The sequence below is a fragment of the Dipteris shenzhenensis genome, chromosome 4 (genome assembly GCF_047967505.1).
Source record: "Dipteris shenzhenensis isolate YYH24624 ecotype China chromosome 4, Dip_SZ_1.0, whole genome shotgun sequence".
Classification (NCBI taxonomy): Eukaryota; Viridiplantae; Streptophyta; class Polypodiopsida; order Gleicheniales; family Dipteridaceae; genus Dipteris; species Dipteris shenzhenensis.
Genome location: NC_141599.1, coordinates 26,713,066 through 26,737,980, shown reverse-complemented (window position 1 = coordinate 26,737,980; position 24,915 = coordinate 26,713,066). Strand labels below are relative to the sequence as shown.

The window sequence follows — 24,915 nt, the reverse complement described above, 5'->3', positions numbered from 1 at the left end:
GAGTGTCGAAGAGTGAAGATAGCACCAGGCTTTACCTTACCTGCGTAGCCCAGAAGTTTTGCTTTTTCATCGTGGTCTGCTGGTATGGGTGAAACAAACTAGGTTTTCTGGCCATGCTTGAGCAGATATCGAGCTTGTTACCCTTTAATAGACATCCTACACATCTTTTTTGTGTAAAAATAAATTCCTGCTTATGGGCTTTGAATAGCCCAGGAAAAACTGGCTGAGCTTCACATAGATGGTACGGGTCATACAAGGTTGCCCTCTGTGACCAACGTTATTTGGCCTCTACATCAATGATCTGTCCACTTTGATCGACACTTTTAGAGGACAGGGGCACTCCTGGATTAGACAATGGTATTGATTGCCCTCGTGTCCTTGTTAACGGCCTCAAATAGCATGGTCACACCCTTCAAGGTCGTGTCATGAGAGAGATTTGAATGTCAACCTGGGGGAAATGAAGGTTATGATTTTGAACTATTCATGGCCAGCCTTCTGCAGGAAGATTTCTGTATACCGCAGCCGGCTAGTTAGGATAGTCCCCTCCTATGCATACATTGGCTCATGTTTTGGAGCCTGGCTTCTCCATGAAGACAACAGTCAGGTTAGGCTTACCGGAGGAATATGTACTTGCGGAGGCTACAACACCCAGAGACACTTTCAAGTTTTACAGATGTAACTATTCCTTATGCAGGTAGGCTTTTTTGGACATAAGATCTTGGTAAGGCATGATAGTGGGTAGGATGGAGTGACTATATGTCACGATGCTCTCCTGCACCATTGCAATAAGCTGTCTGTTCGATTATAGGTAGAGTATGGAGCACCACCTCTGTAGTAGTTAGATGTGGGCTTTTGAATATCACATACATATAGAGGCCATGTAGATGGATGCAACAAGTACGTAAATCGGCATTATCATCATCTGTCTAGCTTGCTTGTGAGGGGGGAACATGAGGAGTCGGTATGCACAGTTACAACATAGTTTCGAGACAGATTACCCCATTCTCATACAATCAAGATGCCTAGATCACACAAGGTATCACTTTTCAAATTCAGATCTCTTACAGCTACATACTTCTATATCTTGGATTCATGTCACACAGCCTAGCGAATTCCGTCATTTAATTGGAAGGGCATTTATCACATGAGTAGGTGTTTTTACTGTCATTGATTGATTTGCTCTTATAAAAGCACATGGACACTTGCTGCTCAACCCAGTGCCTCTCTCTCTCTCGGGAGCCCAGGCTATAGCCTACAATTGAAGATGACGACCGATGGGTGTTGTGTATATGTAGAAGGGCACCTCCTCCACCTTCTGCGAGTGCCCTACACGTGCAGGCCAAAACCACTCTATCAGACCCCTTTGCTCCTCGCAAAGAGGTCTGCCCTCCCACAACCAACGTTGCCACTGCAACCCTCCTGCCCTACCGAGATTGCAACTGGGTCAATGGTCCACTCCTTGCCAAGATGGCCCACTACCATGATCCTTTGCCACACACCATATCCAGGGCCCGATATGTATCTAGGTCGCTAGTTGTCGAAGGCCTCCAATCCCCACTCTATACTGTTTGGAACAGAAGGATCAAGTGATCTTTACAAGAGCTGGATCCTAGGGGCACCCCTGTCCTAGAGAACTGCCCATACCATCCGCCGGAGCGGGAGGGGGGAGGCTCACGTGCAAACCCTCCCACCAAGGCTCTTGTTCGTGCCTCTGCCTCGGTAGGGAGGCGGTTCCATGCCCCAAATGAACTGGCTGGGCCACTATCCCACCATGCCCAACCAATGTACGTTTGCTGCCGCAGCATGAAACCTCCTGATTTGAACCTTTGGGTGCCACAAGAGGGCACCGCACCGTGGGCTGGCCCGAATAAGTCCTCTTGACAAGTGCTACCAGACTGTGAAGACTGCTCATTAGGGGTGAGCCCTTCCCTGTGAGGGGATCCTCTGAAAAGATCCACCTGTGGAACTGCTACCCTTGACCTCCAATGTGGGGTGTGTTACTAAGAAGCCCTCGTTGGAGGAGAGCTTCTAGCGCTCCGTGCTTGGTAAGAGAGCCCCGGCACGACCAACTTGCTTAAAAAGGCTCTGCTTTGCATCTCTGGGTTAGTGATGCCAAGTCCTCCTTGTGTTTTGGGCTGGATCATGGTCTCCAAGCGACCCTGGCTAGTGTTCCTTGTGCCATCCGACCGGAGTCACAAGAAACTGCGCACTAAGTAGTGGAAATACCATCATGAGGCTATGTACCATGCCATGGCCAAAAGGACATGGTTGCGCACGAGCGCCCTTCCTACTATGGAGAGTTTGGCCAAGCTTCAATACAATACATTCTCTAGCATGGGGCAATCTATTGCTGAAATGTCAATGGCCAGCTGGCAGCCTAGGTATCCCACCTTCTACCTTGGCCAAATTCAGTGGTAGCCCAACGTGCCCCCCAAATCTAGGATTGTGTAAACCTCCTCAGTAATTGTGAGAAATCCAACTGATTTGATTGTTGATCCTAGCCTGAGAGGCTAAATGATATCTCTTTAGGTTCCCCGGACCCCGTTTGAAATGCACAAGCATCATAATTTCTAACTAATCACGAGTGATGACACTCTGTTGTTCCTTCCAGCCAACCTCTGTGATAGCAAGCTCATTTCATAATCTCTCACGTGTGTTCCACTTGCATGCTATACACAAAGCCCACAAATCCCTTGATGATTCTACATGCCACATGTCACAATTCTAGGGTCAATCCTTGTTGCACCATTTACCTCTCTCTTGGAGTACCATTAAATTCTATTTGCCCCTTGGCAATGACATAATTTGATGCCCCTAGACCCCTGACCTTTAGAACCATCTAGTCAGTGTCACTTCACCCTCACCAAGGATCTTGACATTCATTCCTTTAACCATATACTTCAAGCGCAATGAAATATAATACGAGAGTTGGTCCTCTAAAGGAAAATGTCCACTGACCCTTCTGAGGTCATGTTATCTCGGCTTGAGCATAACATTCCTTCCCTCTTCAAGTGTCAGCATCCTCGATGATAAATAATGGGAATGCTCTCCGCATCTGGTACACGGATTCCCAGGTAGCCTCAGAGAGAGGTAGACCATGCCATGCTGCCAACACTGTGGGTATCTTCCGATTGCGTACTTGCATAGTTTCTCAGTCGAGGATTCTTGTTGGTTTGCGCTTTGCTTTATCCTCCATCTCCTGAAACAATACAACACCCTTAATTAGTGAGTCACCTGGGTGCACATTTTTTTTCTTTAAACGAAAAACATGAAACATTGGGTGCACCTTACAACCATGTGGTAATTCCAACTTATAGGTCACTTGCCTATTCTTTTAAGAATTAACCACGGCCCACAATATCAAGGTGATAACTTAGCACACTCTCCTGCAGTCAAAGACTTAAGAGGAGTGTGAAGGAATTCCGATAAAAAATTTTTCTCCTTCCTTAAATTCTCTAATGGATCTGTTTTCATCCGCATACGCCTTAGCTCTATCCATAGCTTGGCGAAAGTTAGCTCTCGCAAGTGCTAGCATCTCCCGCATCTGAACCACATAGTTTGTGGCACTAGGCACTTTTTGAGGTATTTCAACCATAGTTGGATTAGTTGGTCTATAACCATAGTTCAGCTCGAACGGACTCATTCCTATAGAGGAATGTCTTCTATCATTGTAGGCAAATTCCAATAGTGCAACCACTAGTCCCACGTATGTTGCCTCAACGAAACATGTGCTCTAAGCATATCCTCTAAAGTCTGGTTGACTATTTCTGTCCGACCATCCGTTTCAGGATGATTCCCACTACTCGTTCCCAACTCAATCCCTAGTGTCTCAAACACTGCAGTCCAAAAATGACTGGTAAATTTAACATCTTTGTCTGACACTATGGATCTTTTTTTTTTTTGCAAAAAGAGACTTCTATTAAGTATTAAAGAAAACTGTTAGAGCAAGCTCCATACGGGATACACCATGCAATGCATGAGAAGCTCAAGAGCCAAAAAGAAAAGATTGGGGCTGATAGTGCCATCTCAATCCGGTAGAAACCTCAGAGAAAAAGGGAGAACCCCTCCAAACTCGAAGAAAAACAATCCTCCTAGAAGAGGTTGCCCGTGAAGACACTATGGATATGGGTAATCCATGTAGACGAAATATATGTTTAATAAACAGATCCGCTACTTGCGGGGCACTAACAGACTCCCTAGTCAGAATAAATTGAGTCATCTTGGTAAGGCGATCAACCACCACAAGGATAGAATCATATCCACCTTGTGTGGTAGGTAGACCAACTATAAAGTCCATGGAAATGCTCTCCTACCTACCTAGTGGTATTTCCAAGGGCTGTAAAAGGCCAGGTGGCTTCACCTGCTCTGCCTTACTCACCTGACACAAAAATCAACGTGTCACATATTCATGAATATGTTTTTTTCATTTTTTGCCGGAAGAAATCTCGTTTTACGAGATCATATGTCTTCTCAGCACCTGGATGTCCCACACACGGGCTATCATGGCATTGTTAAATGACTCTCTGCTTGAGATTATTCTGATTAGGTACTACTACCTTGCTATTTTTTTCAGCATGCCATCCGCTATCGTATATCTTGCATAAGTTTGGCCTTTTCTGGAGGCCAGGTCATCCTTTCCCCGGGGTTTAATTAAGCACATAAGCCTTAGGCCTATTGTGAAAAGGCGAATGGACAGACGCCTTACAATTCTTCATGGACATCAATCTTTGGAGCCCCACTCATTTGCAGACAGGTGTGAAACCCCCTTAATAAGATGACAAGTGAGGTTGCACTTTGCAAAGAACTTGATTTAGATTTGGGAAGTGAAAGGATGAAATGCCTATAGCTTAGGATGTGAGGATGAGCTAATGAGTATAGTGCCGATGCAATGGTGGATGGGAAGAGGGGATCTTGCAATAGGCACTCATTTAGGCTACATGGTCACTTTGGGCTTGACAGTACTGTCGATGCAATGGTGGACAGGAAGAGGGATAATCGGGAACATGCTAATTTCAAGAATATGAGTAGCATGACCCATCTACGAAGGATTAGAGACCCGCTCTGTTGGATCTCAAGGTTGGATATTAAATGGGCTTTAATTTCAAGAAATAAAATTCCAAGTTTTTAGAACCCCTCAACCATAGGCACTGCTTGGATTGGGTCTATTATCGCACATTATGCATAATGCGTGAGAACGCATCAACAACTTTATTTTCCTTCCCTCTTCGGTACCGAATCGTCATATTAAACTGTGCATGAGTGTTGGCCACCTAACCTGGCGGCCTCGCAAGTCAGGTTATTTATAGAGCTGTTTCAAGGTATCATGATCAAGATCAATATATAACTCTAAACCATACAAATAATGTCTCCACATTTTCAAAGCATGGACAAGGTTATTTATAGAAGTGTTTCACGGTATCAACATCAACATATAACTCTAAACCATACAAATAATGTCTCCACGTTTTCAAAGCATGGATAACGACATACAACTCTAATTCATGAGTTGGCCAATTCCGTTGAGAGGGAGAAAGCTTCTTGCTTTCAAAGGCTATTGGCCTTCTCTCTTGGAGGAGAACTGCTCCTACCGCAATGCCACTTGCATCAGTTTCTATGAAAAACAGTTTCTTTGGATCAACTATTTTTAAAACCGGTCCTGAGACCATAGCTTGTTTTATGGTGTTAAAACTTTCTTGTTGATTTTGTCCCCATATAAAAGGTACTTTATCTGAGGTTAGATCAGTCAATGACGATACTATCTTGAAATATCCTTTGATATATCTCCGATAAAATTGGACAAATCCCAAAAATGATTGCAAAGCGGTCAAACTCTGAGGGATAAGCCAAGTCAGTATCGTAGCCACCCTCTTTGGATCCATTTCCTTCCCCTCAGGGGTAATAATGAATCCTAAATACTCAAGTCTTACCATGCACAACACAGTTTTCTTTTTATTTACATATAGACTGGCTTTCCTCAAAGTATTAAACACTATTCTTAAGTGTTCGTGATACTCGGCAATACTTTTGCTGAAAATAAGGATATTGTCAATAAAATGTACTACAAGCTTCCTGATATACGGGCGTATTAAATCGTTCATAAGTATGACGAATGTAGCTGGAGCATTGGTAAGTCCAAATGGCATTACCAAAAACTCATAATGTCTAAATTTGCTTCTAAAAGGAGTTTTATGCACATCCTTAGCTCTAATGCGGATCTGATGGTAGCCACCTTGAGATCTATCTTGCTGAAAAGTATGGCTCCATGTAATGCATCTAGCCAGTCATCGATCCCAGCCATCGTATACGTGTGCTTAATATTGATATTATTCAGTGCTCTGTAATCTATTCCGAGACGGAAAGTATAGTCTTTCTTTTTCTTCAATATCATTGGCGAAGCAAAAGGTGAGGAACTGGGCTGAATTTGCCCCAGCTTGAGGTATTCCTGCAGTTGCCTTCACACCTCAGCTCCTTCAGTAAAACTTAACCTATAGGAAGGCCTATTTACAGGTTTTGCCCGAGGGATAAGTTCAATCTTATGCTGAACATTTCGCTCTTGAGGTAACCCATAAGGTAACTCATCCCTAAAGCAATCAGAGAGTTCCTCTGCTGTCCGATCAGCCAACTTGGCCATCTCTCTATCTTGGGTAAGGTCAGTGCTAGCCGATGGATCCTCAATGGACTCTACCGATGTTGTACAAGAAATAAAAACTCTTCTTGAGGGTTTTAAAATTTCATTACGAAAACTAACGATCCTTGAGGTAAATCCTTTTCACCTCACAAGACATACATCACATCGTTCATCTTGAACCGATAAATGTGCTTTTTCCAATCTATGGCTGGACTCTTCTTAGAACGCCAAGCCTTACCCAGGGCTATATCTGCGTGAGAAAGCATGGTTATCTCGAAATCCAGCTTGTCCGCATAGTCTTGGATTCGAAGTTCCAACTGGGTAACCCTTTGGTCCCATACTTTAGTTGAACTTCCATCTGCCATCCTGATTGTAAATGCATAGTCAGATGAACTAGTCTTTAATTTTAGTTTCTTTACGATTTGGAGTTAATTACATTGTGCGCTGACATTGAGTCAAACAACACAATGACGTCATGATTGGCCACTTGCCCCTTCATCTTAATTGGGGGTTTCCATTTTTCGAGCAAAAACCCCTGAGCGACGAGTGGACAAAAGGTGGGAGGGTCCAAATATATAGGCTCAAGTCATTTTTAGGGAGCAAAAAAATCCAAATTATTTCAAGGAATATGTAAGTAAATATGAAATATTGATAAATAGATATAGATATAAATATATCTTTATATAATATATATATATAATGTCTAAGTGGTGACTTATTTACGACTTTCAAAAATCCTTTCTTTTCCTTTCACCATTGGTTGGATCATGAAATTTTGAGCAAATATCCTCTTTACAGTTCCTCAGGATGACCTAAGAAAAATATATAATACCTTTTTAATAGACCCTCTAAGTGTATTTTGCCAGAGGAATATGGTTCGAAGAGCTTGCCCCAACCCTATTCTGCCGGTGGAATACCCTTGGAGAGCCTACGCAGAAGGGGTCATAACTTTTGCTCCTTAGCTCAGATTGAGGAGCTGTAAAAGGGAAAAATGTTCAGAATCTCATGATCTATGCAATGGTAGGCTTAAAATTACACTTTTTATAGTTATAAAAGAGAAAAATTAAAAATTTCAAGATGTATATGAGAGTTACTTCTTCTCCCTAATTCATATTATGGTAAGAAGGAGTTCAATAGAGACCACATTTCCTTAAAAGTACTTAGGTTTGGAGAATTGGGAATATTTTGAAAATTCCTCCCTTGCCTTCCCATATTTGATAATGTATTAGAGATTAATTTATGATCAATTATAATGGCTTCAAGTATGAGGTTTCCAATATCTTTTTCCTACTCATCCAAGGAATATGGTATACATTGTTATATGAGAGCTTCAAATATGGGATTGCTAAAGATTAGGGAAACTCTTTTAAATTGATTGAATTACCATAATCCTCAAAAGAGAGTATGGTAGGGAGGTATTTATAAGAGTTTCTAAAGTGTTCACTGTTTGTTCATATATAGATGATGTTCTCTAAAATGAGGGTTATAATGAAAAATAAGGAAGTATATGGTTCCATAAATGAGAAATTAAGAAAGAATTGTATATTCCTTTGAGAAATATACAAGCATGGTTGGTGTCAAAAATTATCGCTCGGACTTTTCTGCTCGTAGGTTTTTGCTCGGAAACTGTGCACATCCATCTTAATTAACTCCATATCGCTAAAGGCTGTATACCCCGTTGCTGCGGGCTTTGATAGGATATGATCAGGTGCACTGTTTACTAACTTAGCAATAGACACGCATAACAAAACTGGTACTAACCTCTGAGAAGATCTCGCTAGCTGAATTTGCATCTGTTCCTGCTCTGGGACTTCCTCTATCTCCACGTCACACTCTGAGATCACCATCTCAGCCATCCAACAATCCTTGTTTGGTGAACAATCTTTCCACTGATGAGGTTGAAGGTAGCCATTAAAGCTTTGCAAAAGGCCTCAAACTTTGGACGAGGTAATGCTTTGGTGAAGAGATTTGCCACATTTTGTTGTGTAGGGCGGAAGACCAAGCTGATGTCTTGTGCATGTAGCTGCTCCTTGACATAATGATAATGAATTTCAATGTGTTTCGTATGAGCATGAAACAGAGGATTCTGTGCCACTGCAATAGCACTCTGACTGTCAGTGAGAATTGGAGTAGGCTCCTCCAATGAGGCATGAAGATCACCTAGCAAACGCCTCAGCCAAATACACTCGACTATGGTCGTGAAGGCTGCCCTGTACTCAGCCTCACATGAAGAGGTAGCCATTGTAGACTGTTTCTTGCTTAACTAAGAAACACATGAGTGCCAAAGAAAGAAACAGTTACCACTAGTGGACTGCCGAGTATTAAAATCACCAGCCCAATCTGAATCATTGTAAGCATGTAAATGAAAGTCACCCCCTCGGGAAAGAGCAAACCAAGAGTTTGGGTGCCCTGCATATAATGGAACACATGCTTCATAGCTTGCCAATGTGAAGTCTTTGGACTGTGCATAAACTTGCTCAACTGGGACTCTGCATATTGAATGTCAGGACGTGTGTTGCATAAATAAATAAGGCATCCCATAGCCTGGCTGTAAACAGAGGCATCAAAAGGTTCACTGGCATCATGAACGGACAGCTTAAGCCCCGGCTCCATAGGAGTAGAGATGGGCTTGCAATTCTGAAATCTGAACCGTTCCAGGAGATTACCAATATACTTGGACTGCAACAGCCCAATACCTCTATCATCTTGTATAAGCTCGATGCCCAAATAGTAGTGAAGCAACCCCAAATCTGACATCTCAAACATCTGCCATAATTCAGCCTTGAAATCTGCGATTTTTGCAGCATTAGTACCAATGAGTAGCATGTCATCGATGTAGAGAACAATGATGAGCAAACCTCCTCCTTCCTTCCTGACATAGAGGGTACTCTCATGCGGACTATTCTGCATTCCCTGGCTAGTAAAAAAGGCATCTATCTTTGCAAACCAAGATCGTGAGCTTACTTTGAACCATACAAGGCCTTTCTCAACTTGCATACTTTGTCTTCCTTGCCAGGTTCCACAAATCTAATGGGCTGAGAAACATAGACTTTTTCTTGAACTTCCCTAGTCAAGAATGCAATTTAAGGTTTCATCATAATCTATGCCTTTCTGTTGTGCGTAGCCCTTTGCTACAAGGCGAGCTTTGTACTTGTCAATGGACCCATCTGATTTTATTTTGAGCTTATACACCCACTTCGTGCCAATTGCCTTCTTGCCAACAGGTAAGTCCACCAACTCCCAAGTGTGGTTCTTCTTAATGGAGTCAATCTCCGCTTGCATTGCTTGCATCCAATGCACATTGTCTCATGCATCATCGAAACTATCAGGCTCATCTACCTCAAGTATGTTCCTGACCCAAGCAGACTCACATAAATAGGGCATCCTTAGCGTCTCTAGCCTCAGTGTCTCTAGTGCCACTCCGTGTACAGCCAGGAAGTGGTGTTGAACGTTTGCTGTCCTCGAGTGCGGAGTAGCCAACGAGGTACTGATCTTACTTCCTACACTACTGTACTTTCACTTGCTATGGCATCCTCAATCTTGAGAAACAGGCTCAGCCATAGGCTGAACTGAGGCACCACCCACTAAAGTATCTTGCTGCAAATTCTGATTTTCCACTAGCATATCAGGTGCATCATCAAAGGAAATGGGTAGCGTCGCGTCAGACGCGTCAGACTGTTTAAAAGTGTAGGAAGGAACGAACACAGGAAGCAAGGAAATGGAAGCACAAGCTCAAAGAGTACTTGCCGAATGGAGGCTCAAGAGGGAGCCAACATAAAAAACCCTAGGGCTAAATGCCCTAACTAGACTAAGTGTCCTAACTGTTCTAAGTGGTACATGTATTAAATGTACTAATTGACCTAACTGAATGTAACTAGGCCTACAACGCACATACCAAGGAATGAGTGGCACCTATGGATAGCCCATAGAATGGCCTACAAACCCCCCTCCATGGTATGGGCTGAAGTATCTTGGACATGGCTCAGGATACCTGAATATCTAATGTCATGGTTAAACATGTTCATCCTATAGGGATATAGCAACGTATGACTGTACAGAGTATAACAGATCAAGTCACAAAAGATACTAAGTCTAAAGCTTACCCAAAAGTTTCAAACTTAGGTCGCGGTAGAGCCTTCGTAAAAAGATCTGCCAAGTTGTCTTCAGTGGGAACATAAGACAATTGAATATCACCTGCTGATAATTTCTCTCTGACATAGTGATAGTGAACCTCAATATGCTTTGTGTGAGCATGGAAAACTGGATTCCGTGCAACATCCAAAGCACTGTGACTATTTTGCAAGTCAAGCTTCAAAGCTGCAATTTGCACAGTCTATCGCTGACTTCATGCCCCCATTGCCACACCCACCCTGATGTCTTGATGGTAATGATGATGATGATGAAATAGTTGACTATCTACATGACATGACTATGTTGTATCTATGATTTAGTACTGACATTCTGCATATTTTGCATTTGCATTGGTGTGGATGCTCGTTTAGTAGCTCCACCACCAAAGCTTGTTTGTACTAGGTTTTTCACAGTCTCATAGACCCATCGGTCTTCCGAAGACTTTAATAAACTTTCTTTCTTTCTTTCTTTCAGTATATGTCCCAGTCACAAGCATGTCATCCACATAGAGTACTAAAATCAACAAATCTGTCCCACTCTTGCGGATGTAAAAGGTAGCCTCAGTAGGGCTGTTCTGAAATCCAAGTGTGAGCAAATGAGTATGTATCCGGGAGTACCAAGCCTGAGGTGCCTACTTCAATCCATAGAGGGCTTTCTTTAGGTGGCATACATTACTTTCAAAACCTTCAACCTTAAAGCCAAGAGGTTGGAAAACATAGACCTCTTCTTGCAAATGCCCTTGAAGGAAAGCTGTCTTGATATCAAGCTGATATATCTCCCAATGAAAATGGGCAGCAAAGGCAATAACAATGCGAATAGTAGTGGAAGTGGGGGAAAAAGTCTCCTCAAAATCAATGCCTTGCTGCTGAGCATATCCCTTAGCAACAAGGTGGGCTTTGTAATGGTCCACTGAACCATCAGCTTTCCGTTTAATCTTATATACCCACTTAGTTCCAATAGCATTCTTGCAAGGAGGCAAGGCACACAACTCCCAAGTGTTATTCTAATAAATAGAATCCAATTCAGCTTGCATAGCCTTCAACCAACAATCACTCTGAACACGCTGATGGGATACTTGCTCCTCATCGCATGCTGTAGCAACTAATGGACAAGCAACAAAATTAGCATGCTCTTTTCGGACAGGTGCTGTAGTACAGGCTGGTAGAGGAGTTTCCTGTTTGCTATCGTTTAATGTGTCAAGGAGCCAACGGGGCACCTCTCTGGGCTCCTGTATGCCAGCTCTTTCCTGGTCAAGAGCCGTGTGCATAAGGTCTAGATCAAGCTGAGGCATTTGACGTTGTAATTGAGGCTGAATATCATGCTGCACATGTGGCTGCAAAGGACCAACAGATGTAGGAGGAGCAACCTCAAATGTGACATCATCATGAGCATCTGATGGAAAGAAAGGCATCAAGCTATCAAAGAGATCTGGGGCATCAACAACGGGCTGTTTTTGACAGTCCAGCAAAGGCATACTGGAGGATTCATCATATACAGCATCCCTACTACTAACAAAACATAGGGCAGGTAGAGCTTGTAGTCCTTGCTCTCTGAGCTATACCCAATAAGAATGCATTTGATAGCTTTATCATCCAACTTGGTGTGCGTCTAAGAAGGCACATGTGCATATACCAAGCATCCAAAAGTCCCCAGGTGATAAATCTTGAGGCTTATGACCTGTCCAAGCCTCATAAGGTGTGATAGTCCGCAATGCCTTTGTGGTACATCTATTCAAAATGTAATTAGCACACACAACGCATCCAACCACAACTTGTTAGGCAAATGCTTGCCTTTCAACATACACCTAGCCATCTCTATCACTGATCTATTCATCGGCGCAGCCATAGGATTTTGTTGAGGAGTGTAAGGCACCGTGCATTGATGATGAATGTGGCACAAGGCCAAAAAAACAGCAAACTCCTTTGACATATACCTATCTGTATTAAGGTGAGTAATTTTCAGCCCACTCTCATTCTCAGCCAAGGCAATAAAATGCGTGAAGCATGCAGAAACTTCAGACTTGGATTTCAATGCAAAAATCCAAGTATACCTGGTGAAGTCATCAATGAATGTGACAAAATAATTGAATCCCTCAAGAGTTGCAACCCGCATGGGTCCACAAACATCACTATGAACCAAATAAAGCTTGTGTGAGGCACCAACTCTCCCATCCTCGGGAAATGCAGATTGGTGTATCTTACCAAGCAAACAAGATTCATAAACATACTTTGAAGACTTACGCATTTGGGAAGATCAACAACCATATTATCCTTATTTAACTTCACCAAAGCCCCAATGTTGAGGTGTCAAAACCTCTCATGCCACAAATGGGTATCTGTGATGGTAGAGGAATCAACAACAAAGGCATTTGCATCTGTAATTCCAACATCATCCAAGCATCTGTTATAGGCATCAAGTCTACACAGTCCTATAGTGAATGTCCCAGTCAAGACCATGTTAAATGCATGTGTAGCATCATACACTGCACATCGAACACCATAAAAAAGAACCTGATAGCCACAAGTAGCTATGGCTGAAATAGAGATAAGGTTCTTGGGATTGCCTGGAACATAAAGCACATTCTCTAGATTGACAAGACCACTAGAAATAGAAGTAAGAGCAACTTGTCCAATGCCTTTCACTATATATGATGTATTATTGGCACATGTGATTGTCCCCCCCTTAGATACATGCTCTAGTGAGCTGAATAACTTCTTCCAGGAAAGCATCTCAGAACCAGGCATCAATACATCAGAAACTGTCATGCAAGCATCATGAACATCATGAACATCAACTGGCAAGGCAAGAAAGAGAAGGGCAATCTCTCAAAATCAAAAGGCAAAACGCTGCTCAAGCTTCAAATCTTTTCACCACTCGTGTAGCTAGAAAATATAGCAGGGAAAAGGCTCCAAATGTGAGCAGAGGGTGTCACCCTTGAGGGAGACGTGAAAAATACAGCAAATGGCAATTAGGGATGCCAAGAGAGGGCTGGAAATGAGATTTACAGCAAGAGTAAGTGCTCCCTCGAGAAGGAGAACACTTCAAAAAGAGAGGAAAATGATCCAATGGAGGGGAACTCGCAGCCCGAGGCAAACTATTGCCAAATGAGAAGGAATGGGCTCAAGTAGAGGCCTTCGAATCACTACAGCAAGCTCCAAAAGTCTCCAAACACCCGCACGCAGAAAGAGTACTTGTTGTAATGAAAATGCTGCTACAATGAATGGAGGCTCAAGAGGGAGCCAACATAACAAAACCCTTAAGTGAACTAAGTGTCCTAACTGTCCTAAGTGGTACATGTACTAACTGTACCAACATACCAAACTGAATGTAACTAGGCCTACAAGGCACATACCAAGGAATGAGTGGCACCTATGGATAGCCCATAGAATGGCCTACAAGAAGGACCCTGATTTTAGTCAAAACCAGCAAAGGGCAGATCTGCATTTTCAGCAAAGATAACATCCCAACTAGTGATAACTTTCTTGGTCATGGGATTATAAGTCATTACCCCTTGCTTTCACTGCTGTAGCCAATAAAGATGCGCTTCTCTGCCTTGTCATCAAGTTTGCCACGCAACTCTTGAGGCACATGTGCATACGCTACACAGCCAAATGTACGGAAATAGGCCACATTGGGCTTACAACCAGATCCTGTGTTCGGGAGGAGGATCAGAATTCATGGATTTAGTAGCATTTATGCTTTCTTGTTTGTTGAAAAGGAAGATCTCGCATTCTCATTTTCATTGTCTATTGAGAAGGGTTTCTTTTTCCTTTTTATCTATCGAGAAGCGACAATCAGGCCATGGTGTTGCAAGGACAAACTGACTTTTATTTCTCGTATTCTCTTTGTATTACAAGATCCAATCTAGTTTAACTTTTCTTTCAAGATGCTTAGGAGTCTAGTATGGGTTCATCCACCATCTAGACCATGCAGATGCATGCACTTCAAAGACAGGTTTAGGGCGATCTCACATACTTCACAGACACACCTTCTAAAGAGTTCCATATCAATAAGTGAATCTGTTAATTGATATTTTCATGTAAGGCAAGGAATTGATGTCAAGTGGTATTGCATATGCATTATCAGGTAGGTATGTAGTGTCCTTTCTTTTCAGTTGTTATGGTTGAATGGGGACTGTATTTAAGTCTCTCCCCTTGTTAAGGATAGCGTGCTTGGAATTGCTAGAAACCTAGCTGGTTATCTGTCCACCATCAGTGCTGAAGTTAGCCCACATCTTCAGCACATCGTCATCTATGGATGTTCACTAATCTCTAAACTGATTTCTATTCCAGATGTATGTATAGACAGAGGCTAGAATGTATAAGACTACTAGATTGCTAGCCATCATTTGTGTCAAGAATGTTTTGTTATGCATTTTTATGTGATATTATTTTACTATCAACCAACTCATAGTAGAAGTACACATAGGGATTTTGAGGATATCCAATGGACTGTATGCATCCCGTGTGTATTCCAGTTTAAGATTTTATACTTACTGTACTTACTCAATTATGGCATTGCAGGTTTCCCGTTTATTTTGATGACATGTGTGCCAGGGCATTGCCAGTCATTCAGCTTATTATCTACAGGTTGATTGAAAATGATGCGTTGGAAACTGCAGAGAGGCTGTTAGATGGGTATTCAGCACTGCTTGCATATCATCCTGCTCGTTTCACTTTTGTTCGTGACACTCTTGCTTATTTTTATGGGCATTTGCCAAGCAAGTTCGTAATCAAGCTCCTTCTCAGCCTTGATCTTACCAAGGTTGAAACCTGTCTTCTCAAATGATTGTTTCACTGAGGATCAATTTATACTTTTGGTACCTGCTGCTTAGTGAGAATTGTATTGAACTTTTTGCTGTCATATTGTTATTATCTTTTCTAAATAAAATTAATATGTACGTCTTTGTCTTGGAAAGTACATGCCTGCACAATAGGGGATCATCAATACTGATTTTCAAAGTGCATGGTGTGCAGATCCCTTTTTCAGATACATTTCTGCGTGATATGCCGACATCAAACTCCAGTCACTTGTTCGTCTCTGACTATTTCCCAAACCTCTTGATGAATCTTGTGAACCTGGTTATACCTCCTCTGACATCAAGGATAAGCACTGCTGTAACAGATAATGTAAGTGGATCTAATCGTGCTGGAGCAAGCAAACCTCAACCAACAATGTCGTCTACAAATTCATCATCCATTCCTGAAATTCCCAAAGTATTCTATCAGCAGCAAGATCCTGGAACTTATCCACAGCTTGTACTTGAAACTGCTGTAATTGAGGTTCTGTCATTGCCGCACAGTCCTAGTCAGATTGTTTCTACTTTGGTTCACATTGCAGTGCGGGTACCGCCCTATGCACAGTCACATCCTGTGCATTCACAACCACATTCAGTAGTAACGTCAACTGGGAACTCTTGCCATCTTCAAAGTGTCCCTCCTACAAATCCAACATCTCCTACCTCTGCCGGTGCGGAGTCTTTGAGTTCAAACGCGAATTCTGCAGCGTCCTTGATGAGTCCTTCCAATGTGACGTCCACCCACAATGTGATGGTTCAATCTCCATTGATGATACATGCTTGTGGACTGCTATTGGCACAATTGCCACGGACTTTTCATGAGGAATTGTATGCTGAAACTGCTCGGATATTTAAGGAATGCTGGTGGATGACAGATCCTAACAAACTCACTTTAGAGCTGGATGCTGCTTATGGGTACTCTGCATGGGATCCAACATGGGCAGCTGAGGATGATACATCGACTGTAATAGGTGATATCTTCTTTTTTTGCTTCATATCTTATTTGGAATGACTTTGTATGGTTAAAGCATATCTGCCTTTATGGAGTGTGGAGTGCTTCAGCAACTCTTTGAGGGTAATACTGCAATGACATTTGCATTTCTCAGTACAGCATCGTGGACTGTCTTATCAGTAGAAAAGGTTTTCTGTTTAAAACAAGCCATATGTAGCTGCTAACGGAGTTGGTAGGAAGGAATCAAAAGTTGATCATCTTTGCCAAGTGACTATATATCTCTGAAGTTATCTTTCGCTCAGAGATACAGGGAATTTACCTTTCTTTCCTTTCCTTTTAGCATGATTTCATGACCGTATAACTTCGTCCCTGCATGATGAGAGTTATCTTTTTCGTTTGTAGCATGATGAGAGTTATCTTTTGGCATGATCTCATGACCGTATAACTTCTTCGCTGCATGATGAGAGTTATCTTTTTCATTTGTAGCATAGCACCAGCACTGCTTTCTTTATCTGTGTAGAGGTATGATCTGTTCGCTATCTTATGACTGTTATTATTCATTTGTTTATGCATGTTGTTTAGTTTAGAAAAGCAGCCCAAACTCTCTCTCTTGGTAGCATGATCATAGAGATTCTCTTGAAACACTGCGTGCCCTGCAGCTAGACTTGTATCATGGCCTGCTAAACTGTTTCAACATTTGGTTCCTGTTCTTCAGATATTTGCGTGCATTCTCGTGCAGCAGTTTGCTAAACAGTGAAGTTTTCTTCAGTGTAAGTTTGGTGGTGGAGCCATTGCTCCCCCCGGATCATGCGGGACAACGTCATGACCTTTAGCCTCTCAGAACCTGTCCTTTCATCCTCTCTGACGTTATCCATGCTCTAAAGAATGTTATCTTTCAGCGAGAAGATTAGTCTGCTTATATGCGTACTCTTTGAGATATAAGTCTCTGCTCTACAAATGTGCGCAATCTTTGTAAGCCTCTATATATGTTTGTTTGTTCTCTTACCATTGTCTGCAGTTTTTTGAATTTCCATTTCTCTTGTGCTCCAGCAAGCATGGCTTGTTTCCGTGCAATTACCTGGATGTTGTTGTTATTTGGTAATTGTTTGAATTTCTTTGAAGCTTCTACCTTATTTTACGTGCAGAGGTCTAGCTCTCGGGTTTAGCAGGAATGCATGGCCCCTATCAGAATGTCATGACATGAGTACCCAATATTTTCCAATTTAGTATGCTATTCAATGGGGTTAGACAAGAGAAGAATGTTGGTTCAAACGGCTTTAAAATCTGAGTCATATTGAGTGAGATAGGGAGGAAGAATGTTGGTTCAAACGGCTTTAAAATCTGAGTCATATTGAGTGAGATAGGGAGGAAAAAGGTTGTAAATTTCACGTTGTGAAGTTTTCGTCCATGTTGTGGCCTGCTGGTATTGCATTAATTCTTTCTATCTTAAATGGTGCGTCGCCCTATCAGCTTGATTTAGATGCTCATTTGGGAGAGACTAAAATGAAATCGTTTAGACTTCACAAGCAGTCGTAGCTTGAATGAAGAGATTTTGGACTACTTTTTTATTAGCCTTCTCCTTTAGGGCTAGCCTTCGTCATGGATGAGTCGGCCCTTCACCTCCGGAGTGCGGATGCGTCAATTTTACGAGCAAAAACCTATGAGCAGGTTTATCCGAGCGTGTTTTTCAAGAGATTTTTAAAAATGTTTTTCTTTAGGAAACATGGTTTTTACACTTTTATTTTCACTAGAACTAGATCCCTTTATCATAAAAATATACAGACTAGTCACTCATTCATTTTTACACAACATATTTTCTTATTTAGAGACATCCCTTTGTACCCCTGTTATTACCTTAAAAAAGTGTTGATTCCTTTAAGAAACATTCCTCATAATCACTCTCAATGTAATAATACTATGCATATATAATTACTTATTAACACATTTATATCATATGGCAATACCTTATAGTGTTTTTATAGCATATTTATGGACATGTTTCTAAAGAAGTTTAAATTACTATAAATAAGTATTAACTTGGGCTTATATATCACTCTCATAAAATACATGTAATATTTAATACTATATATGAAAGATTTTCCAAAATATAACTCCATAGATGTGCTCAAATGGGGTGTTCCGATCAATTTGAGTGGTTGAATGACTATATTTGGACATTGGATATGAAAGTTATGTCACTTTTAAAAGTGTTGTCCAAGGTAGTTTCGCCAGCGAAACTACCTTGGGAGACTTGCTTCAAAGGGGTTTCGCTGGCGAAACTACTTGGATGGCTTGCTTCAATGAGTTTTCTTTGAAGAAACTCTTTCATGAAGATAGGTTGAGAGAGGGTTTTCAATGTCACCCCCTATTAAGTAAAAGTTGTAAGAAGGATCATAAGGGAATTTTCATAGAGAAGTCTACTCTACATGTGGGTTTCTTCAAAAGCCATCCCATTATGCTCTCACCATTCCTACAGATTCACCTAAAGATTTTTGTATAAAATAGGCATTGCTATAATACTTTGCATATTTCTAAGTGAAACTATGTTTTCTTCTGATTGATTTTTGCCATATTTATGCATAGTTGGAAGCTTTTTTTTTCCTTCGCTCGGACGCTCGGAAGATTTCGCTCAGAAAATGCTCATCCCCCCGGAGTGCCGACAGAAACTGAATACGAAGTTGTATAAATGGATGCTCAAGTATGTGTGGGTGTGTGGATTTGTATGTGTGAGAGCATATTTTTATACTATGGTCTACACTCACTGTTGGGCATTGATGACATCAGTGGGGATGTCATAGTAGCTAGTCCCTGCTACGCATGATGGAGTTTATGATTTTCAACCTTATGAGTGACTATCATGATATTCAAACTGCACTATGTTGTGTTCTTAGAGGATGAGTTTGGGAATGTTCCTGGATTCATCTAGGTATAGGAAAAAGGTTGTGTTAAGCTATAGGTAATGACCTAGGGGTAAAAAGGCAATTAGAATAATTAAAGTGTAGCGAGAGGGGGTCAAGGAACCTTGGAAACTCTAGTACCTAAGGTCTAAGGATTAACCTAGGTCATAGGGAGAATTAAAAGGGCATATCTAATGAGGTGTGACCACTCGTGTGGTCACATTGTATCTTCATGCATTCCACCTTGTCCATTCAGCATTCCCGACTCTCACACCATTACCAATAGTGCCCATTGTCATCTAGGTATGTCCTAGTCGGTTGCCCTCATACCAATATGAGAGAAAGAAAGAAAGAAAGAAAGAAAAATATATTAACGTCTGCAGGAGGCCCCGCGGGCCTTTGGGGCAAAGTACGGAATCAAGTAACTCATACAGACCACTGTGGGCCGGGGCAAAGGGCTCACTAAGGCCCTTGCTGAGTACTAAAATGCTATACTAGTACAAATAAGCAAAAAAGTAGCAAAATAGCATGAGGGTGGCATGAAAAAATATCAAGTGCTCAAAGCTAGAGTCCCAAGTGCATGAACCGGCTCCACGTATCCAGGCTCCATGGTGGCTCTCTGATGAGATGCAAAGAGCTCACGTATCTGCATCTGTCGGGATGTCTCCCATGGTGGTGGAGGTTGTGGTCTCCTCGATCTCTGGATCTGATGGGCTATGTCAAGGGCGACGCCTCGCCTCGGTTGATCTTCCCTAAGGAGAGCTGAAATAGGTCGAGCCTCTATCTTGTGTGCTCTGGTCGCCTATCGTACCCTGTACGATCTCTGTGTCTCTCGCCTAGGAGTGTTGTGTCAGCTCTCTCCACCGATCCATATATCTCTCATGTCGGCTAGCTCCTCCTCTATCCCAGAGTGCCCTAGAGCTGAGTCAAATGCATAGAAATCCATGACCTGTCTCTGTGCTCGGTCTACCTCAGTACCCTGTGGTGCAGTGGTCCCATTTTGCTGCTCTTTGATATGTCGTAGTAGTGTCTCCCTGTGTCATCGCATCTCCATCAAGTAGAGTCGTGCCCCTCCTGAAAAAGGTAGTGGTAGCGCCCTCGAATCTCATAGTAGGCTGGGCAGACACATAGAAAGTGCTCCTCTGTCTCGACCGCCCCCATCGTGCACAACCTGTAAGTCCGCTGCTCTCTGGGTATGCATGCAGCTCTCCTTGCCTCGATCCTCAACTGAGGGGACAAGACCCACATTTGTCCGATGGCAATCCTCAGTGTGTGTGAGACTCCTCTGTCTCGGAGATCCTGAGGTCTATTGATGAGCCCATCCTCTGATACTTTGAGAAAATAAAGTACGCTCCTGCGAGCTTCCCCTCCCCCCCTCGCCGTTAGCCCCTACCTCCCCCCTCGCTCCCCCCCCCCCCCTCGCCGCGACCACCTCCACCCCTCCCGTCCGCCCTCGACCCCCGTCCCCTCTCCTCCCCCCCCGCCGGCACCCCGCTACCCCTCGCCTCACCCTCGCTCCAGCCGCCCCTCGCTCCATCCCGCCCCCTCGCTCCATCCCGCCCCCTTGCCTCCGCTCCATCCCGCCCCCTCGCTCCAACCCGCCCCTCGCCCCCTCGCTCCAACCCGCCCCCTCGCTCCAACCCGCCCCTCGTCCCTCGCCCCCTCGCTCCAACCCGCCCCCTCGCTCCATCCCGCCCCCTTACCTCCGCTCCATCCCGCCCCCTCGCTCCAACCCGCCCCTCGCCCCCGCTCCAACCCCCCCCTCGCCGCCGCTCTAACCGCCGCCTCGCCTCGTCTTTTTTTTTTTTTTTTCTCCAGCCCGCCTCGCCCTCGCCCCGCCTCCGCTCCATTCCGCCCCTCGCTGCTCCCTCGCCATCCACCCCGCTCCAACCCGCCCCCTGGCTGCTCCTTCACCCCCTCGCTTCACCCGCCTCCGCCTCATTCCGCTCCCCTCGCCCCCCTGCTTCACCCCTCCACCCCCGCCATTCCAACTTCACCCCCCCCCCGCCCTCTCGCCCCCTTCCGTACTCCCCGCATCCCGCAGCCTTCGCCCCGCCCTCCGCTTCGACCCCCTCCGACCCTTCATTTCGCCTCGCCCGCCTCACCCCCAGGCTCCACCGCCGCTTCATCCCCTTCTTGGGTGGCAGCCTGTTTTTCTTCATCGGAAGCTTGCAGTTAGTCTTGGCGGTATGGCGGCCCCCAGCCCGGATCCGGAGGCCCAGTCGGACCCTCCCTCTCCAGATGCCTACCGCGTTATCCTGACAGAGCAACAATCATCCCGTGTTCAGGCGGTAGCCAGTGACTTTGCTCGTACCTCTGTTTACGGTAGAGTCATTGGACACTCCCCCTCCAGGTCTACCATCAGGGACTGGCTCCAGTCCACTCTCTTGCTAGAGGATGGCCACATTGAGGAGGTGGCCCTTATGGGAAGGGGCATCTTCTGGCTCAAACTCTCCAGTGAGAAAGCTGCGAGCAATCTGATTGCCGGTTCCCCCACATCGGTGGATGGGAAGATCATCATGATAGTCCCGTGGTACCGTGGTTTCAGCGCAGCGGATTTCGATACTCGGTTCCGTATACCTCGCCACCCAGTGACACTAGTTTTTCCAGGGCTTGCTACTGAGCTGCGGCCGATTGTCAGGGACTTGGGCTCCCATTTTGGCTGGGTTATGCACGACACCTTTGCCGACGCGGTGACCACGGCAGGAGCTCCCCGAGTCCGTGTGGCTGTGGCGGATCCTGCGACTCTCCCTGCAGTGATCGAGATCGTGACAGGTGCCGGCAGTATCACCCAGAGCATGATAGTCACCGGACAGCCAGGTCAGTGCCTGCGGTGCCATGGCTTTGGGCACTTGGCGGCTGCTTGTCCACGCTTTGCCAGCTCGTCTCGACCCTCCCCGCCCCCACCTCCCCCCCCGGACAGCCACGTCAGGAGGAGCCGAGGCAGTCGGAGCCTGGGCCAGAGGTAGTGGGCGGTTGGACCGAGGTTCGAAGGAAAAGAGGAAAGAATAAGAAGATTTCGGATAAAGGCAAGGAGGCAGAGGTCACCCTTCCTGCAGCAGCACTCCAGAGACCTGACAGGCAGATGCCCCAGGGACGTGGGAGAGCTTCTTCTTCGACGGCAGCCCGCCCTCCACAGCCTCAGATCCTCCTCTCTCCCACCCCCCCGCCTTCTCCCCAGTTTCCCCCCCCTTCGCCCGCCCCGCAGTTTCAGCCCCCGCCTCCTTTCCCTCAGTCCCCTCCCCCTCCCCCTCCCCCTCAGCCCCAGTTCCAGATGCATCCCCATCCCCCTCCCCCCCCTGCTCCCCTCGCCCCTCCTACAGAGTTAGCTGCACCGTCGCCTTCCCAGCCGAGTGCAGCCTCCATTCCACCTCCTCCACCTTCTCCGCCAGTCGCCTCCGTGGAGCCTGAGTCGCCTATCCCGCAGCCTCCTCCCCCTCCCCCCCCGCTTGTAGGACACCCGGAGTCTGTACCACCAGTGGAGCAGGTTTCCCTTCCCGCTAGCCCCTCAGTGGCAGACTCAGCTGGGTCTCAGCTCCAGGAGAGAGAGCTCCCTCGAGACTTTTACAGATCTGGCCCCTGGGACTACCTGGATGTGGCCGACCTTGGGACCTTCCCGGCTTGTCTCGACATTAGTATCTTCATGCTCCGCAAAGGGGCGGATGGGAAGATTGCTGCCTTGGCTCCCAGGGACGGCCCTAGCTTCGCCTTCACGTTCCTCAGCGATGGCACCGAGACCTGGACAGACGACTCGGTGTGGGAGGCTCTCAGAGAGCAGACACACGCCCAGATTTGCTCCTGGATAGGCCCGTCCGGTGGGCAGCTCCTCGAGACTCAGTGGTCCGAGGGCGATGTGCGCTTGCGGTGGCGTTGCGCTGCCAAACGTTTCCGATTGATCGTGATCCTCAGACCCCCCCTGGCATGGCCTCTTCCCCAGGATGTCAGAGCTTGGTCCCAACAGAAACTCCGAACCTTCTACGGGATGACCACTTCAGAGATCTCGAGCTGGCTCGAGAAAGCATTTGCTCATGGCACTAGAGGCCTCTCGCCATTGCTGAAGGTGTTGAAGAATGGGCAGGACGACCCCGTCTCCCCCTCCAAACCTTCTCACAAGCGGCAGCGCCTCCACTCCGATATGTCTGATTCTTCTGAGCAGACAGCTGTTCGCAGCCCCCCATCCCTCTCCATGAGCCTACACCTCGTATCCTGGAATGTGAACGGGTTTCACTCTTCGAGCACCCGTGGTCCCAGGAAGCTCATTTTGCGTCAGGAACTTCAGCCTGCAGTGATTGGTCGATTGGATGTACTGCTGCTCCAGGAGCACAAGCTTTCTGCGGCTCATGCCCGCAGCTGCGGGAAGGTTCTCCCTGGACGCTCCTACACTTATTGGGAGCCTTCGATCGGCGCACAGGGGAGGAGCGGGGGGGTCTGTACCTCCGTGTGCGAGCAGTTAGCTCAGATAGTTTTCGGTCACGGCACGTTGATCCCAGGCCGAGCCCTTTGGGTAGGCCTGAATTTGGAGGGATCCAAGATAGGAATCCTCAACATTTATGCTCCCACAGACCTCCGTTGCAGAGCCACCTTCTGGAGGACACTTACAGGGATTCTTCCAGACATGGATTCCTGGATTGTTGGAGGAGACTTCAACAATCTGGAGACCTTGGAGGACCAGCAAGGTAGAGATCCGGAGTTCACAGGTATGGCTCAGGCAGAGCAGTCAGCTTGGGACTCTTTCATCTTCGCGACAGGAGGGAGGGACAGTTGGAGAGACCCGTCCTTCCGGCGTTGGCACGGGAGCCTGGACTTCTCTTGGGGCTTCCGCAGGGAAGGAGGCAGACTCCTGGAGCGGCTCGATAGGTTTTATGTCAGTGATTGGGCCATCAGCAGAGGTGGCCAGGCGGGCATTGTTCCAGGGACGACACTCTCCGACCATGCGCCTGTGCTCCTTTCATTAGATTCGGCAGCCCAGACTCTCCTTCCCCGATCATGCAGGATTCCCGATTCCATCTTCTCGAGGGTGGACGTCCGTAGCAGCATTTGCAGTCTTTGGGACAGAGACTGGGGGGAGGGCGTGGATTTGGTAGACTCGGTCGCGCAGGCTCTGCAGGAGTCCAGCCAGATCTGCCAGCTCGCAGCCCTACAGGTTCGACAGGATTGGTGGGGCAGAGAGAGAGCTCTTCGGAGGGACCTCGCCTCCATTCAGCGACTTCAGCAGTCTTCCCCGGGCTCGGAGGAGCTTCGGATCCAGGCCCTTCGAGCCAGAGCCCTCTTGGAGGAGACCCTCCAGTGTCGCTCCGAGTTCTCCTATCACGCCTCTCTCTCCTTCTGGGCCCGGAAGGGTGACCGGATGTGCAGGGAGTTCTTCAGGACACACGGCCAGAGAGCTGCAGGGGATCAGCTACGGAGTCTCAGGACAGCGGATGGTCACATTGTTATGGACCCGGGGGAGGTCCTGGGGTTGGCCACTGACTTCTACAGGACCCTCTTCCAGCAGGAGCCACTTGCCCCT

At 45.6% G+C, this 24,915-nt stretch overlaps 1 protein-coding gene across 1 annotated transcript in view; it reads left to right on the top strand.

The window, feature by feature from the left end:
- The window catches only part of LOC147902659 (mediator of RNA polymerase II transcription subunit), a 182,867-nt gene that overhangs the window by 123,080 nt on the left and 34,872 nt on the right, over positions 1–24,915 (top strand). The window contains 2 exon segments of the mRNA XM_087373683.1: positions 15,283–15,523; positions 15,736–16,528. Of these exon segments, the coding sequence (XP_087229809.1) occupies positions 15,283–15,523; positions 15,736–16,528 (1,034 nt within the window).